Source organism: Pogoniulus pusillus, chromosome 30, assembly GCF_015220805.1.
Source record: "Pogoniulus pusillus isolate bPogPus1 chromosome 30, bPogPus1.pri, whole genome shotgun sequence".
Classification (NCBI taxonomy): Eukaryota; Metazoa; Chordata; class Aves; order Piciformes; family Lybiidae; genus Pogoniulus; species Pogoniulus pusillus.
Window position 1 is genome coordinate 15,438,446 of NC_087293.1, and position 16,328 is coordinate 15,454,773.

Consider the following 16,328-nt stretch of genomic DNA (forward strand, 5'->3'; position numbering starts at 1 on the left):
GGTGCCCCTCACCTCCATGACTATTGAGGGCTGCTGTCTGCTTGCCCTGATAGCTCATCTGGTGGCAGTGCCTGTGAAACTGAGATAGCAAAATGTTTGCTGTTTTCTAAACTTTGTTGCAAGGGAGGGAGACAGGAGTGGGCAGAGATCAAATTGAGACTGAAGGACAGGAGGCTGGGTGTCTCCTGCAGAACCAAGGGAGAAGGGAACCATGGAAGCCTGGCCTGATGGAAGCCCTGTGTAGAGCTTTGCCTGATGGCTGCAGAGGACAAGGTGTGACTTGGCTTAGCCACTTGGCTGCTTCTGTGTGTTTGTCCATGGCTCTTGGGTCCAGCAGGGAGACCAAGAGCTTCTGGCAAGCACTCCACCTGCATGGGTGTCGTGGTTCTTAAAGAGAGCTGACAGAATGAAGCTCTGAAATTAGTTGGAGAGAAAACAGAATTCTATTTGAAGAGAGAGATACAGACAGAAATTACAAAGCAGATACAACATCCACAGCGACCCCTTTCAATTTTTCCCCAACCCAAAACCAAACCTCTAATCCCCAGTGCTCCACACAACACCTCTGCCACCCCTAGGCCTCTGGAGGCCCCAGAACAGGCCTACCCCTCCCGTGTTTGTCCCAGTAAAAGCAGCACTGACCCGACACAGGGCAGGAGGGGGAGGAAAGGAGAGTGAGCTGGCCTCAGCGTGAGCTTATAAAGAGATAGCAGAATTATGGGGCTCAAGAGCAATTTTCTAGTCCCTAGAGGATTTTTAACCCTATAATTCCCAATCTGGAACAATGGGTATGGGTTCTGAGGTTAGTTATTGAAGCATGGTAACTCAGCTTTTTCCATCTTTCATTGTCCCTTTTCCCTTGCTTGCCTTTTATCCCTCTAAGTTCTCTCTGCTTCTGACAAACATTGTTGAAGGAGGGAAGGTTTTGCAACTTCAGTGCACAAATGCATGCAGAAAGTGTTGTGTGCTTGAGCGTGACACTTGGCTAGCAAAAAAGACCCCCCCATGAAAAAAACAGTGAGAGAAAGTGCTCAGAGAAGGGCAAATCTCCAGTTGGGCTAGCAGCCCACGAGGAGTGTGCTAGCTGCTTCTAGCCCTGCTGCAAGAGAAAACAAGAGAGGCATTGAGGAGCCAGGCCTGCTCTGAAGCAGGTGTTGCGTTCCACTTGGACTCCCTCTGCTTTATGTCTAAAGTCACCCTGAACGTGGGCTCAGGCTCTGTGGAGGCTGTGTTCTGGGGCAGGTTTCTTTTCTCTCCTGTCCACTGACTGACAACCCAGTTGTGCACCAGCGTGTGTCATTGCAGCAGAACCCCTTCTCTGCACACTCTTGAACCGGGATAGAAACACAAGGGCAATTACTTTTACCTCTAAAAAGCTGCTTAAGCCAGCAGCCAGCAGCGCTGCTCACAGCACCTTTCTCTTAGCACTTCCATGGGCCATTACCCAGCCGGGATTAACAACCTCCTGCCCGGCCATACGCACCTCACCCCATCACCTGCCTCTCTCCTACTTTGTCTTTTCCCCGGGCGCTAATGAAATTACCACCGAAACCGATTAGAGGGAGGGCTGGAGCGCTTTGAGCACTGACCCCAGCGCCGCTCGCGTGGGGCCGTGCCCGGTGGCTACGGCCGTGCCCGGTGGCTACCGCCGGCCGCAGCCCGGGCAGGGCCTGAGCCGAGCAGCGCCTCGGCCCCATCTGCCGGCGCCGCGCGCCCCCTGCTGGCCGCCCGCCGCGACTCGCTGCCGCCACAGCGTCCGGAGGGCTCCGTGGGAGCCGGCAGGCAGGGAACTGGCCGCACGGAAGGCTTAAATTAAAAGAATCGGATTTTTTTCCCCCCCCTCATCTGCTGGGCTGAATTTTTCAGCAGCGCGGGAAGCAGCGAGCTGTTGGCGCAGAGGTGCGTGTGTGCCTTTTCTAACGGGGACTGTGGATATGGGAATCTAAACGTTCCATTGCTCGTTTAAAACGAGGGATATAGTATCCAGAATATACTTAAGGAAGTGACAAATCTGTCACCTCCCTAAGTACAGAAGATAGCGTATTATCTATGTTTGCAAGGAAGATGAAAGCAAACCAGACATCTGGTCTTGTTCAGGTGTAGCAGCACTGTGAGATGGCTTGAGGTATATTTAACTTTTGCACATCTGTGCTTAGAAATTAATCTGCCAAATACAGAATGTCTCAGTTGGAGGGGACTTCCTAGGTCTGACAGTACAGCCAAGCCCCAGGTTAAAGCAGAGATAATTCAATCAGGCTGCTCAAGAACACGTCCAGGTGTTGTTAGCCCATCCTGGAAGGGGACTCCCCATCTCCTGTAGCAGCAGATCTGGTATCATGTTTCCCTCAACTGGGGTTGACTCAGCTTCAGGTCCCCTACCTGTACTCCTGCTGCAGAGGAGGTAGTGAACAAGCTGATCAAGACTCACCTGCTGTAGAGAGAGACCTCTAGTCTGGGATTGCTGAAGCTCCCGTGATTTGGCTTGCTGCTGTAAAGCAGTGACTGCTCTGTATCACCAGATTATCCCAGCTTGCTTCCGCTTGCCCCATTTGGCAGGACTTTAAATCTGTTCATCTCAGCACTTCCAGTATTGGCATCAAACCTCCTCTCACCACAGAGATGATCTGAAATACAATGACTGTTGTGCTTTGATTCAGTTATAAAGCAAAAGGTTGTTGCAGTGTGAACCTTTGTACACTGCCAGGCTGCTCTGAAAGGGAGGCCAGCAAAGCTATGGCCACAGCAGCCAGCAGAAAACAATCATAGAATCAGTCAGGGTTGGAAAGGACCACAAGGATCATCTAGTTCCAACCCCCCTGCCATGGGCAGGGACATCCTACCTTAGATCAGGCTGGCCAGAGCCTCATCCAGCCTGGCCGTAAACACCTCCAGGGATAGGGCCTCAACCACTTCCAGTTCAGAGAAGGCAGAAGTCCCTACCTGTAACTAAAAACAGACTGAAGAGCCTTGAAATCATTTCAGTTCTATTCATACCACTTGGATGCTGCACCTCCTCCTCCAGCAATGCTGACACTCCAGGGGTGAAGAAAATCCTCTTAAGAATAAAACTCCACCAACAGTTTCAGTAATTCAATAATTTATTCATCTAAAAAAGTGTGTAAAAGTATATAGCTCTCATCCACAAGGTATATATGAATGACATTTAAAATGGAGGTCTTTATTATTATTGTTTCTTTTTATCAAAGTCTTTTTTTTTTAGTGTATTGTACCAGCGATATACTGTAGATTTAAAATGAACTTCACATTTTTTTTTGTTGTTTTGTTTTCTTTCAAATTGTCAGCTATATATAAAAGAAGCTCACTGCAAAATGCTCAGAGGAAAAAAAAAAAACTCAAACAAATGAAAAAAAAAAAAGAAGAAAAAACCAAACAAACAAAAAAACCCCAAAACCCAAAAAGAACTTCAGAACTCCCCAGAAATGTACAGCTTTTACATTTAAAAAAGGTTCTGAAATATACATACAAGCATGCTGGACATTCCCCACCCCCTCCCTTCTCCCTGTAGCTCAAACCACTGTCATCATAACTTGGATTTTTAGGCATGGATTTCCCAAGTTAGAAATAAAAACAAAACCAAAAAAAAAAAAAAGAGGAGAAAAAAAAGGAGGACAAAAAAAAAAAAGCAAGAATTGTCTTTACTCTGTAGGAAAGCCAGGGCTTGTACATTTCAGATGAATTCAGTAAAAAAACCTCACCAGTAAAATAATGCATATTTAAAGGGAAATATTATACAGAACTTTTCACACTGAAAGTACATAAGAGTTTCTTTTTCTCTTTAAAATCTATTGCCATTCATTTATTTTGCACAAAAAACGTATAAATATGTCACCAGCTTCTCTTAACTTAAAAAAAGAAAAGAAAAATTAAATAGAAGACACCAGATGAAAACTACTCCTTGCTGCCCTTTTTTTTTTTTTATTATTATTATTATTCATTTTTGCTTAGAACCAGGTTCCTGGGGGGGGGGGGGGGTGGGATTAAACACCCCTGGATAAAAACAGCCCAGTTAAAAAGAATAAACAAAATAATAACAATCCAAAGTTCAGATGAATCCTGGGAACAAGTAACCCCCAAAATGGTAAAAGATTACAAAGGTCTACTTTACATTTTTTTTACTTTTTTTTCTTCCCCACATTAAATTTTTTTTATACAAGTTTACAATCTTCATCTTTTTTTTTTATGCTCTTCAAAAGGCCTTGAGAATTTTCTTTTCTGATTAAGAAAAAATAGTACTGCAATATTTTTCAAGTCAATTTTACACTGTACACATTAGATACAAATGGTTTTTGATATCAGATTTTTTTTATTATTATTATTATTTAACCTATACATTGCAAAGAGGATACCCACACGGGAGGCTTGGTGCAGAGAATGAACTAATCCATTTACAGATTCCTTCTCTGCCTTCACCTTCTCATTACACCAGCAATTTTTTTTTCTTTTTTTTTTTTTCTTTATTTTATATAATTTGTTTTAAATGTTTACATTATCTCAAGAAAAATACTTTTTAAAATCATAGAATTTCCTTTTTTTTTAACCAGAAGATGAAAGTCTTTTGGAAGAACTTTAAAATTTGTAGGTTGGTCGTGTTTGTGGTTTTTTTTTTTCTTCTTCTTCTCTCCACAGATAACTAAGTCACAGAGCCTGATCAAAGTGCCCGACCCCTCATGTAAGGCAGTCCATGCCTGCTGCACAGTGCAACAACACACATTAGAAAATGGGGTTTAAATATAAACCCCTTGAAGCCTGGAATGAAGGAGTCATAAAAATACTTCAATTAGCCATTAACCTTTACAATGGCAATCGTTTTACTAAACAAAGTAACTTTGCCACCATTGTGGTATTAACTTCAAGTACTAATTTAATGATATAATTTTAAAAAATTATTTCTTTGAAATAATATTCCTATAGTCAGAAAAAATACACCAGATTTGGAACTGATTTCGTGTAAACAAAACAACCCATCTTTCTGGATATGTACATGGACGAGCCTGCCCAGAACCTAAAGGGCGACTTGGGCTTCAGTAAAGACTTTTTTGCTAGCATCACTAAATCTCCTGGAAATAGATTTCAATCATAGCTCTACAATAGATTTCATTTACCACTTTCCTTTCGCCCTCACACTGGGCTGTATTTTAACTCCCTACCTCTCTCTCTTGCTCTTCTTCCGTTAGGTAGTGTTATCCTTCATTGAACACTGGCCATTCCTAGCTGTCCCCAGGCTGACTGCAGGTGAGGATTCCTTCCAAGGCAAGCGCATCCTTACTGCCCAGCTTGGGCTTTGATTGTTATTAGCTTCGGGTTTGATTTCCCAGAAGAGCGAGAGGTGCGTAGATAAATAACCCTACAGTGGAACGGAGCTGGATTTTTAAGGTATTCTACTGTTCCTGGTCCTTTATAATTTAACCCCTCCCCTCCCCAAACCTAAAAATAAATAAAGTATCTCCAGACCATTCATATCTACATGGACAGGTAACAAATGCATGCATTCATCCCAATCCACTCTGACAGGAACTCCAGGCAGACAGAAATCTCCGGTATTTAGATGAGACTACAACTGTGTGTGGTTGGTTGGTTTTTGTTTGCTTGTTTTTGTTTTTCCTCCTGCAAAATCCCAGTTTATGATGATCAAAGAACAAAATAAGATTTGGACAACCCAAACTGGTCACTATAAGGTATTTTTAACTTGCAGGGCTGAAACTGCTCTTGGTTATCAGAGTTCCTAAAAGAGACTGTAGTCTTCCTTAAAAAAATTAAATAGTAAAAAAAATTCATGACACTGACCAGTAGTTACTGGGCCACCAAACTAACACTGGCTTGAGGTTACTCTGTGTTCACTGTTCTTGGATGTTCCCAGATTTTGGACTGAAGCTGCCAGAGATGTTATGGGTAGTTTAGTTTTGAACACTGCAGAATTCACATGTGCTTTTGGAGGAATAGAAGCACAGCACAGGACTGGTCTGAAGAGAAGCAAAATGGTGATCTTTGCAGACTGTGGCACGTTTCTTGGGTTGAGGGGAGAATAAGCCAGAAGAACAAGTGCTTTCCTATCGATTAAAGGATGTTCATGATGGCATTGTACAACTGAGTGAGCACCACAAAGTGGACAGGAAGGCAGGAGCTGCGATCCTGAGTGGCAGGGTTACAGGTGAGCCAGGACAGTGCATTGTACTGCTCCAGAACGAACCTGCAGGAGGGAAACAGAGAGAAATGAGACTGGGATTCTTTGCTCCTCTCCTGTGGCTTTCCTAGAAGGCTTGCTGAAGGTAGTCTCTGGTTTCTCCTGACAATAAACAGTGGCAGGAGCACAGCCTGCCTGTGCAATGCTGGTGGTGTTGGCAAGGTAGAAAACTCTTTGAGAAGGAGGGCAGCACAAATTTTCACTTTTGAAGATGTTTGGACCTGGACCAAGCTACTTGACTGCAGACCCTCCCCAGCTGATAGCACAGAGTATGGAATCCAAAGAGGTTCAAACATCATTCACTGTATGCAAAGCTTTATGTCTTGAACACCTCTAAGGACAGAGGTCCCACAACCTCTCCAGGCTACCTGTGCCAGTATTTGAAGTATTTATGTGATCTGCTTGGACTTTCTCCTGTTGTAACTTGTGTCTGTTGTGTCTCAGCATTTCCCAGTGCACTGCATCACACTTAACCCAAACCTAAGACAGCAGTAACCCAGGGCAGCTGTGACAGCTCAGTCCTTCAAGAGAATGCAATTTCAGATCTTCTAGACCCATGCATACTCCACCACTTCTAGACTAGCTTATTCTTCACGGTTCCTGCTGATGCTTTCTACTGACACTCTCTGAAATGCCCATGTTTGTTCATGGGTGGGTCCTCCCTGGTGTGTGGTCTCATAAACCAGATCTTTGTTCAGTCCCCAGCAGTGGGATGGAGGCAATCAATCCTCTAGTTATCTTGAGCAATATGATACTCGACCCTTATTAATTCAGTAGGAGTTTCAGAGCCCAGTCCCTGTCTGGAAGTGCAAAATGTAACAGGCATTACCTCAAGACATCCGATGTAGTTTTAGAGTCAAGGGGGTGAGGAACTCGCTGAGAATTTCTGGCAGGTAGCAGCTCATCTGTCTGTGCTACAGAGATATGGTGATGGAGAGAGGCCTGTGGAAAGGAAAACATCACAAGTTAACTCTTCAGACAGCAAGCACTTCTGCAGCTCCAGTGAACAGACAGGCTCTGGACTGGCTCAGGACAGCACAGCAGACTGGTACTTCTGTGGGAAGCCACCCTGCCCATGTGCATTTCCATGTTCCATAGAACAAACTGACTTCTCTTTTTGACTAGAACAAAGGATCTTTAAAAACATACTGAATTCTGTTCTCAGTGCTGGTCAGGAAAGAAGTGATGAGGAAAACATTTGGGTTATGCCAGTGGTTCTCATGGCATTTTGGTAATAAATCAGTGTGAGTATCATAAATCAACTCCTTCCAGTAGGAGAGAGACCCATCACAGAGCACCACACTGAGGTGTCCAGCCAGCAGCCTTCCTGCAGCCCTTGCCCCACTGCAGCACACTTTCTCCATCTGTCTCATCTTTATTCTGGAGCAAGGACTGTGTGTTAGTTTATAGAGGAGCAGAAAAGGGATTTCACACTGATCACGTGCTGGGGGCAGAGCAACCACAGAAGCCTTTCAAGTGGGCAGCCTAATATGCCACAGAGCCTGCTGAGGCAAAACCTCCAATTTATTCTCCTCCAGTTGTGGTGCACACATCAGAGGTGAAACACTTGAGCTCAGAAATCCTTAATCCAAAGCAGGCAGAGATGACTTGCTTCTAACTGCAGTACCATGCAGCAGAAGGAGCCAGCAGCCCCTGCTGCCACTACAAACTGTCCAACTCGAGCCCCTGCCTTGCTGCTCAAATTAAACATTTCATTCAGCTGAGATCTGAGAGAGCAACAGTGCTAGGCTAGGGGTGGTGGGGCAGGGAAGGGTGGTGGCTCCTCTAGTTCAAATCTAGTACAAGCTCATGGAAGGAATTCTAAAGTTGCCTGGAGCTCTGCTGCCTATTTTTTTTTACTGCCAGCACTGGATTACTCATTCACAAAAAAAAATAGTTTTGAGTTCTGCATAAAAATTCAGAGAATAATTTTGGCTGGAAAAGCCTTTAAAGATCATTGAGTCCAACCCTTCTCTAACTCTACCAAGTCTGCTGCTAACCCATGTCCCTCAGCACCACATCTCTGCAGCTTTTGAACATCTCCAGGAATGGGGATTCGACCACCTCCATGGGCAGCCTGTTCCAGTGTTCATCTCTAGCTCCAAAGCCACGCTGGTTTATTTTTCTTATTAGTTTCATTCTGTGGCCCAGAGAAAATCAGTGAGTGATGGGAAATCTACCCGTGAGGAGTGCAGAGTGTGAGGACTAAGTTCAGTGCTTCAGTGGTGGAGCTGCTACACTGAAGATAAAGCTGACTGCAGGTCACTGAAAACAGCAAGTCCTGAAACTGCTTTTTGTGCATGAGCAAAGGACTGCGAAATACTGAACAGCTTTACTCTGGTAACTGCCTGGTAGACAGGGATAAGGGAATTTAGTTATTTGTTAGTTAAGATGGGAGTGAAGTAAATGTTACTGCCTTCATTGTTCTGTATGCTGGTTATGCTGTTCGAGATGGATTCTTCACCTGCTTTCCATGCTCACTAGTTCCTATTTCTTTGATCCATTCAAACAAGAAGCTCCCTGATACTCTACAGGGATCAGTGAATCTCCAGTGGTTGAACCAGTTCTGCTCTATACAGCTCACTGTGCAACTTGCAGTCAGGGAAGAAGCAAACAGGCAGTGCCCTGTCTGGAGATGCTGCTCTCTGACTTTGGATCTGTGTGTTACAAGGGGATCACAGCAGAACAGAAGCAAGGAATGACCCTCCTGCCTTAGGCCAACAGGAAATGAAACTTGGGGTACTTCTTAGGTAATTCTGTCAAAATATTCCATTTTCAGGTAAGGGCTTTAGCAGCCGAGAATTCAGTTTCAGCATCTTAGTTCTAGTGGGAGCTGTCCCTGCCTATGGCGGGGAGTCGGAACTGGATGATCTTTGAGGTCCCTTCCAACCTAAACCATTCTGTGATTCTATCCAGCTCTTGAGTCAGTTTAAACCTAAAACTGCATTTCGGTGCTGTCACAGTCAGGGTAACACACAGAGACACTGTTCAGTGAAAATCCATCAAATGTAAATAGCAACAATCCTCTCTTTTCCTCTGAAAGGACACCCAGACAGACCTTCAAGAAGAGGGGACACTGGTTTTGTGCCTGAGGACAGGAGGACCAGAACCACTGCGGAAGATTCTCAGCTTTGGCAGTTGATACGAAGTATCCAAGAGCAAGAGGTTGCTGCTTCAGTTCTTCAGGGGCTTCTCTGGAGAGGAGACGTTCCCCTTGGTTCTGGAAGAAGAGTTGCAAACACAGGTTTGTTGGTTTATGTCATTAGATGCCACTCCAGGAACATTAATTTTGCTTACTAATTGCTCAGTATTGAATCCAGTTCAGTCTTGTGATTAACCAGCTATCCTTTAGTCATTCATGAATCTTAGTCAAAGCTATCTAATCCTCTCCTTATTCCCCTCTAGTTCAGTTCCCCAGGCTCATATTCCAGAACCACTTTGGATTCCCACACAGCAATGTTAGCCTCCTACACAGACTCCAGTCCAGGTAGGACTGGATGCTGCAGAGTAACTCAGAGGTATGGGCTGGGCTGGTAGCTTGCAGAAAAATGCTACACTTGCCCTTCCTTGCTGTGGACATTTGGGCAGAAGGTACAAGCTGGGTTTGGATTTGTGCTGCCAAGTGTGGGGAAAAGGAAACAGCTGCCCTGCTTTTCAGTTTCTATCACCTATCAGTTTATCTAAATACTGGGGCTTTGCAGCACTTGTGACTCATGTCCTTCCACTTGGACCAAAGAGTGACTGGGAGAGGAGAGAGTTAAACAAGGAGAAGCTGGCTATAAAGTTAATTTCACCAGACTTGGAGTCACTGCCTGCCAGCACCTATGTCTGTGATTTGATTTCTGTAGAGTAAAACCTAGATGAGTCATCCACACCTGAGGCTGTTAGACTTCTTGGGGTGAGCTTGCTCACCTCCTCCTGGGTGTCTGTGCCCTCAGATCCCTGCCTGCCATAAGCCCACAACCAAACCTACCTCAGGTACTAGAAAGGGAGCTGCCACCTCAGTCTAGAGTACCTTCCTAGTTTGAAGGCTTGCTTTGGAAACACCCTTTATTATTCTGCTTTTACTTTGAATTCAGAGATGCCTGTAAAGCATTTTAGCTTGCACCTTACCCCAGCAGAACTGGGACAGCAACTCTATTAGTCCATGAGCAGCTACTCAGCCTTCACTGCTAGCCCTTCAAGCAGGTCTTTCTCCAACACTAATATCTTGCTCAGGAATCAAAGTTAACCACTCCATAAAGCTCAAAGAAGGCTGTGGCTCACCTGGCTGTGGGCACCACCAGCAGCCCTTGGAAGTGGCTGTGGAGCAATCAGGCCTTACACTGCTGAACTTCAGCAATCAATTATGGGGTACATGGACAAAGGCTTGGCCTTCCCTGACCCACAGGTAATGATCACACGCTGTTGCTTTTTTAAAACTAAAAATTACACATCAATTACTAGGCCCTTGTTAATGGTTAAACTGAATTACTGTGACAGCTTCATCTAGCAATGGCTTGCCCAGGTCTCTAAGCTCTGTGGTCATTAACCTTTCAGTGCTGTTCTTAAGCCACTTGGATGCAGTTCCACTGAGAGTAGTTTTGTAAATGAATTTCTAGAAGTGGCACAGAACAGAGATCGTTGAACGAACTAAACAAGAGACTGAAATGTACTGAGTGCTGAGCTGTGATTTATAGCTGGAGGCTTCAGTAGCAGAACGTAGGACTTCCATTTGCCCACACGCCAGTTTGAAACAACCAAGTGACAGTAACCTGCAATTACTTAACCTTTGATAAGCAGGTTGGAGTATTAAGCTAAGGTGAGGTGCTTGTGTACTGAGATCACAAAATATGGCACTAACAGCCTTGTGGCTGAGGTGGAGGTGATTTTTTTACACACAGACTACATTAAGCTGAGCAGTGAAGCATTTTGGCAGAAGTGGCAAGGAAAATACAGGCAAGACTTTGTCCTCCCAGGTGGTGAAACTAACACTGCATAGTTAGTCGTTTGCAGGGAGTGAGAATTCTGTTCTCAAGGTATCTTCTTTGGAAAAGCACAGTGCTTTGTTGCAGGGGCTGAAGCTGGGGCACCACTTATGGGCAGGTATCCTAGCTGTACCTCTGGCTATCTGTGCTCACCTCCTCTCACTCCAAATTTATAGTTCCTCTTGAGGTTTAAAGCCACCAGTGACAGCCATGGATCCAGTTACTTATATTTTTTACAGCTCACTACAGCAGAACCTTTAAATGTGCTGTGTCAGATGGTTAGCCAGGCTCTTCCATAAAACACTGCATTATTTAGTAAAGAAGTAATAAGCTACTGCTTTACTCTAGGGTAAAACCTCCACAGGAAGTTATAAAGCCTCAAACTTCTACCTCCTTGTGTTGGAAACCCTTTAAAAAGTACAGCTATGTCTCTTGTAGTTTATCACTAGAAGAGCTCCATCAAACATGATCACGTTAAAACCAATTGAAAACATGCCCTAAATTACCAAAATAATTTGCATTTTAAGTAATGAGTGGCATTGGAACCAACTCTATAAAAGCCATTTCAAACAGATATATCTTACTGTGGCTTCTGGGCTAATTTTCAGTAAGAAGGCACTATTTGCATAAACATCCAGCACCTGCAGAGCTGCTGGGTAGGGAGAACCATCTCCTTTCTGGCCTCCCCTAGAAACACATCTGAAGAGAGCTCTCACACCCTCCTTTCTCTCAGAGCCTTGGCACTTAGTTCAGGGACATTCGTTGTGACTTTCCAGAAATAACAGAAGAGTGGAGATTAAATTTAGACAGGGTCACTAGACAGGGCTCTACCACACAAAAATAAAGCTTCTTTCTCCTCCTCCTCCCTTCCTCTCAGTTATCTTGTTCACTAACAATTCACTTTCAAGATGTAAATAGGCAGAGGCAACTTCTACAGAGTACCTTCCACTTTAACATTAATTTCTGCTTGCTCTTGGGAGAATCTACAAGGGAAAAAAATATATTGGTGGAGGATTGGGGTCTTTTTTTGTGTTTCAATTAGGACATGCCTTCAAGTGCTGCAGCCTTACCCTGCTATGCTGGTAGTGAGATCCCACTCCAATGCCAGATGGTGATCCAGGGGAAGGAACTGGGGAGGAATTTGGTGAAGAGTGAAGATTCCCTGTTATTAAAATTCTAATGTCATTGTCCATGTCATCTGGGAATGGGAGGTCAAACATATCATCTGCAAAGAAAAAGAGAAAGAACATTTCCAATGTTATCTACTCAGTTTTGCCCAGAAATAGTTGGAATTTGTTACCCTTCCCTTTATTTTATTTTTAACATACTCCTGAGATAAACACTTCACTGATTAATCCCTCTCAGTACCTTTGACTGCAACCACACAGACTTGAAAGGCAAACTTGGCACACATCTCTTAAGAATCATGAATCATAACAATGGTCATAGAGAGAACAAAAATCCTGTCATACCAGCTTAGCAAAAATCCACACAGCACTTGCTAAAGAGGAAATGACACCTCTCTGCAGCTGCTCACAGGGTTCCATCCACAGGACACTTGAAATGCATTTAGCAAACCTAGGGATGCAACTCTCAGCAGCTGCTGCTCTTTGGACATGTTTGCTCAGAGCACTCAGGGATCTGTCGTGGCAGCTTCAGGGTCTGCTCCAGGCTCACAGGCCAAGCAAATGCAAGCTTACTGCAAATACTGCACCAGGATTTCCTGCAAGGCAGCTCTTAATATTGAGCTTCCATTTCAGAAATAAATTGTTGTGTTAGCTTTCACTTTTGGGTTATGTTAACCTGTGGGAAGGGTGCGCAAAGAGGCAATAAAAGTGTGTTTGTGTAAGAACCTTCCATTACTCACCTGCAAACCAGGTTATGGTGGCACCAGTAATTTACATGATGGAAAGCTAAGACACCATAAACACTGAGCAAAAAATTACAAGCACCACAATATGGTTTACAGGGTCCCTCTCCTTACCCAGATTTCTCTGCAGGCAAAGATGCTTCAACAGTACATGACATTTAAAGTACATTTTAGGGCACAGAAAGGGACATTGGCAGCTGCCTGCATTAACTGGATTCATGAGAACTGCAGCCAAGTCTGTACTAAAACACAGAGCTCCAAGGAAGAGTCATGCATTTCTACACAGCATAATATATCATTTCTCTTGCAAATGGAGAATTTATTCCTCATCAGAAGGGAAAATGATGTGTGTGTCTTAAACTACTTTCACCTGGAGCCCTAGTGCTGAGAGAGGCAGGTGCCTGTTTTTCTTCATCTTCTGAAGAGAAATACTTGGTTGCAAGAGCAATGAATTAGCTTAAGTTTATTAACTTCTGTCCTACAACCTCGGTAAACAGAACTAATGTCATGCTCTGCTTAGCCTGCAGAGCATAAATGAGATGGCTAATGGCATAGGAAGCAGTTTAATCATTAAGGAGAGCAGAGTTAAGAAAATTAAATTTAACACTGTTTCGGAAAGCGCCAGTTCTTGTACCTGATTCTAATTAGCATCTGAAGCACTAAAGGGCAGGTTAATGCAGGTTAAATATTTGTCAGCACCGCCTTCAGTCGGGATTCTGGGGCCCTGAAAGGACAGCTGCTGAAGTATTAAGAGGGGTAACCTCCCTTCTGTGAGGCCCACCAAAATTCCAGGAGGAACAGATCAAAGCAGACTGTTAGATCCAAAGTAGTAGGCCCTTCTTCCTCTCCATACTGTAACTTCCCTCTTTGGACAGTACTTCTGTTGTTAGTATTTGCACTTACTCTGGGTATAAGTGCAATACTTACTTTATATCAAGTACTAAGCAGAGGCTTGCTGACACAAACTATAGGGTTAAATAAGCTTGAAAAGCAGGCTGCTGACATGAGCATTTGTTAGGTTGGTCCTATTTTGTCTGCTTTTGGAACATTAGAATTCCAAACCAAGCACCTCCTTCCTCAGAGGCTTTGTACACAACTGGGCGTGCGGCAAACGACTGCAGTAAACAAGGTGGCCCGAGTCAAAACTGCAGGAAAAATCATTTCACAGCCTGTGCCATGCGGTGTCCTGCTTGGTCCAGATCACTTTTATGATGACCTGAAATAGACTTCATTAAAAAAACCCAAGAGTGTTACCCTGTAACTGCAGAGCACTGTGGTGTTCTCTGGTCATTAACTCAGGGGCTAGGGGGTCTGTGGGGAGAACTCTGCTCCACTCTTTTCCTGATGATGCCCTGAGCTCTGACAAGTACTCCACCCCTTACACCAGAGCCCTGCTCACTTACCATTAGTAGGGCTGAACCCATCCTCATTGGGGTAATTCGCTGGTGCCACCTGGATAGTAGCAGAGGTTGGGAAAACAAGAATGTGCGTGCAGGAGGCATCCTGAGGGGTGTTCAGCTGAGAGGACTGCAGGTTCAGCGCAGTGCTGCGGCCAAACACCGAGCCCATGGTGACAGCATCTGCCAGAACAGAAGCAACAAGAGAGGTTCATTTGCATGGTCTTCAGAATAGGTGTTCAGTTACAGTTCTGGGTCTGCTCTTGGTCTGCAAGCTAATGCATGTGTCCCAGGTTCTTCTTAAAGAGTCGGTTACTAGAAGAGCTTGAAATGAAGATCAGTGGCTGTACAGCTAGTGGTAAGCTGTGTGAACTCCCATGCAGTGCCCCAGCTTTCCTTTCATTCTGCTGCCCCTAACCAAACACTTACTTATTAAATGAGCAAGCTTAAGTTATTTCTCACACACACATCTCTATGTTTATGAAATATACCCTGCTTTGGTGCACACAAAAAGAGCATAGCAGCTTGCTGACCATTTTCTTATGCCATAAAATATCTGCCTTGAACATTATTCAACCTGAGGAGTAATTTTCAAGCTTATTTAACTCTGTTCTATGTATAAGCTGGAACACAGGAAATTCCACCTCAACACGAGGAGAAACTTCTTTGTTGTGAGGGTGCTGGAGCCCTGGAGCAGGCTGCTCCGAGAGGTTGTGGAGTTGTCTTCTCTGGAGACTTTCCAAACCTGCCTGGATGTGTTCTGGTGTGACCTGTCCAAGGTGATCCTGCTTCGACAGTGGGGTTGAGCTCAATGATCTCCAGAGATCCATTCCAACTCCTACCATTCTATAATCTTTTATTTCTAAACTTCAAAAACCAGAGCAGTTTGTAAGGGTTCATCACCACACACTTCATAAAGTGTGTGCAGATGTAATGTAGCAAATGTGAAGGGAACCTCAGCAGTTATTCCTTTATTTGCGTTCGGCTTTAGTTCTGTGGACTGTTGCTTACGACAGAAGTCTCTGAATATCTTAAGCATGCAGACAGACTTCTCCTCACTCCCATTTACACAGACTCCTACTCTTACAATGTCTGCAGTCCTCCTTGCCTTGGGCATCTCCATCATCACAGCTCAGCTGATGAGAACTGCTCTACCTGAAAGCATAACCTCCCCAAGGAAAGCTCATCACACTGACAGCTCCATAGAGTCCTCATTCCCCCAGGAGCCTGCTCTCCCAAAGCAGGCTGTCTTCATGGAATCTGGGGGAATGCTGCTGCCTCAACCTATGTCCTACCACATTTATTTAGCGTTCTTGTTGAACAAATTGATGTGCTTATGTGATAAGTATGATGAAAGAATAACAGTTGCACTGACATTTAAAGAGTGGGATAAAGCTTACCTGGCATTACAACGAATGACCCCTGTGGCTCCATGGCGACTAAGCAGGCACTGAGGATAGAGGGAGAGTCTGCAGCAGAGATGCCACACATGCGGCACACCTCCTTCAGTTGTTTGCTGATTGTCTGCAGGGAACATTCCCCAAGGAGGATACTCCAGTCTGAAATGGAAGAACCTCAGGGTAGGACAGAATGCAGTTCTCAAACTGCCAGCACCTGCTTGAACGTAGCAGAAGAGTAACTCCACTTTGCATTTCTGTACTCTGCCTTCCTCTTCTCTGCTCCCCTCTATGAAACACAGAACAAGCTGTGCAGCTCTGCACCCTGAGCATTCCAGCAGCCACTTCTGGGGCAGTCTGCTGAGTTTCCAGCAGCTAGCAGCAGGACTGACAAATCCCAGGGTGACATGAATCTTTCATTCGGCCTGCAGGGTGGAGGAGCTATGTATGTGATGTGAAACAGGGCAACACAGAAAGATTCTTGTGGAATGGTTT

The 16,328-nt window shown here is 44.5% G+C and overlaps 1 protein-coding gene and 1 long non-coding RNA gene across 8 annotated transcripts in view; one reads left to right on the forward strand and one right to left on the reverse strand.

Moving 5' to 3' along the window:
• Positions 1-3,080: 3,080 nt before the first annotated feature.
• The window catches only part of MED13L (mediator complex subunit 13L), a 190,174-nt gene continuing 176,926 nt past the window's right edge, over positions 3,081-16,328 (reverse strand). For 6 of the 7 annotated variants that reach the window (XM_064168753.1, XM_064168754.1, XM_064168758.1 and 3 more), the window contains 6 exons: positions 15,837-15,995; positions 14,443-14,619; positions 12,240-12,394; positions 9,261-9,422; positions 7,032-7,144; positions 3,081-6,208 (listed from right to left, as the gene is read on the reverse strand). In XM_064168753.1, coding sequence (XP_064024823.1) covers positions 6,076-6,208; positions 7,032-7,144; positions 9,261-9,422; positions 12,240-12,394; positions 14,443-14,619; positions 15,837-15,995 — 899 coding nt within the window. In that variant the 3' untranslated portion in view covers positions 3,081-6,075. Of the gene's footprint in view, positions 6,209-7,031; positions 7,145-9,260; positions 9,423-11,572; positions 12,153-12,239; positions 12,395-14,442; positions 14,620-15,836; positions 15,996-16,328 lie in introns of those variants that run through there. The other variant, XM_064168755.1, reaches the window with a different exon arrangement.
• Positions 5,195-10,324, forward strand: LOC135188936 (uncharacterized). Its single transcript, XR_010307893.1, has 3 exons — positions 5,195-5,253; positions 9,246-9,446; positions 9,608-10,324. It is a non-coding gene; the product is annotated as an uncharacterized LOC135188936 (long non-coding RNA).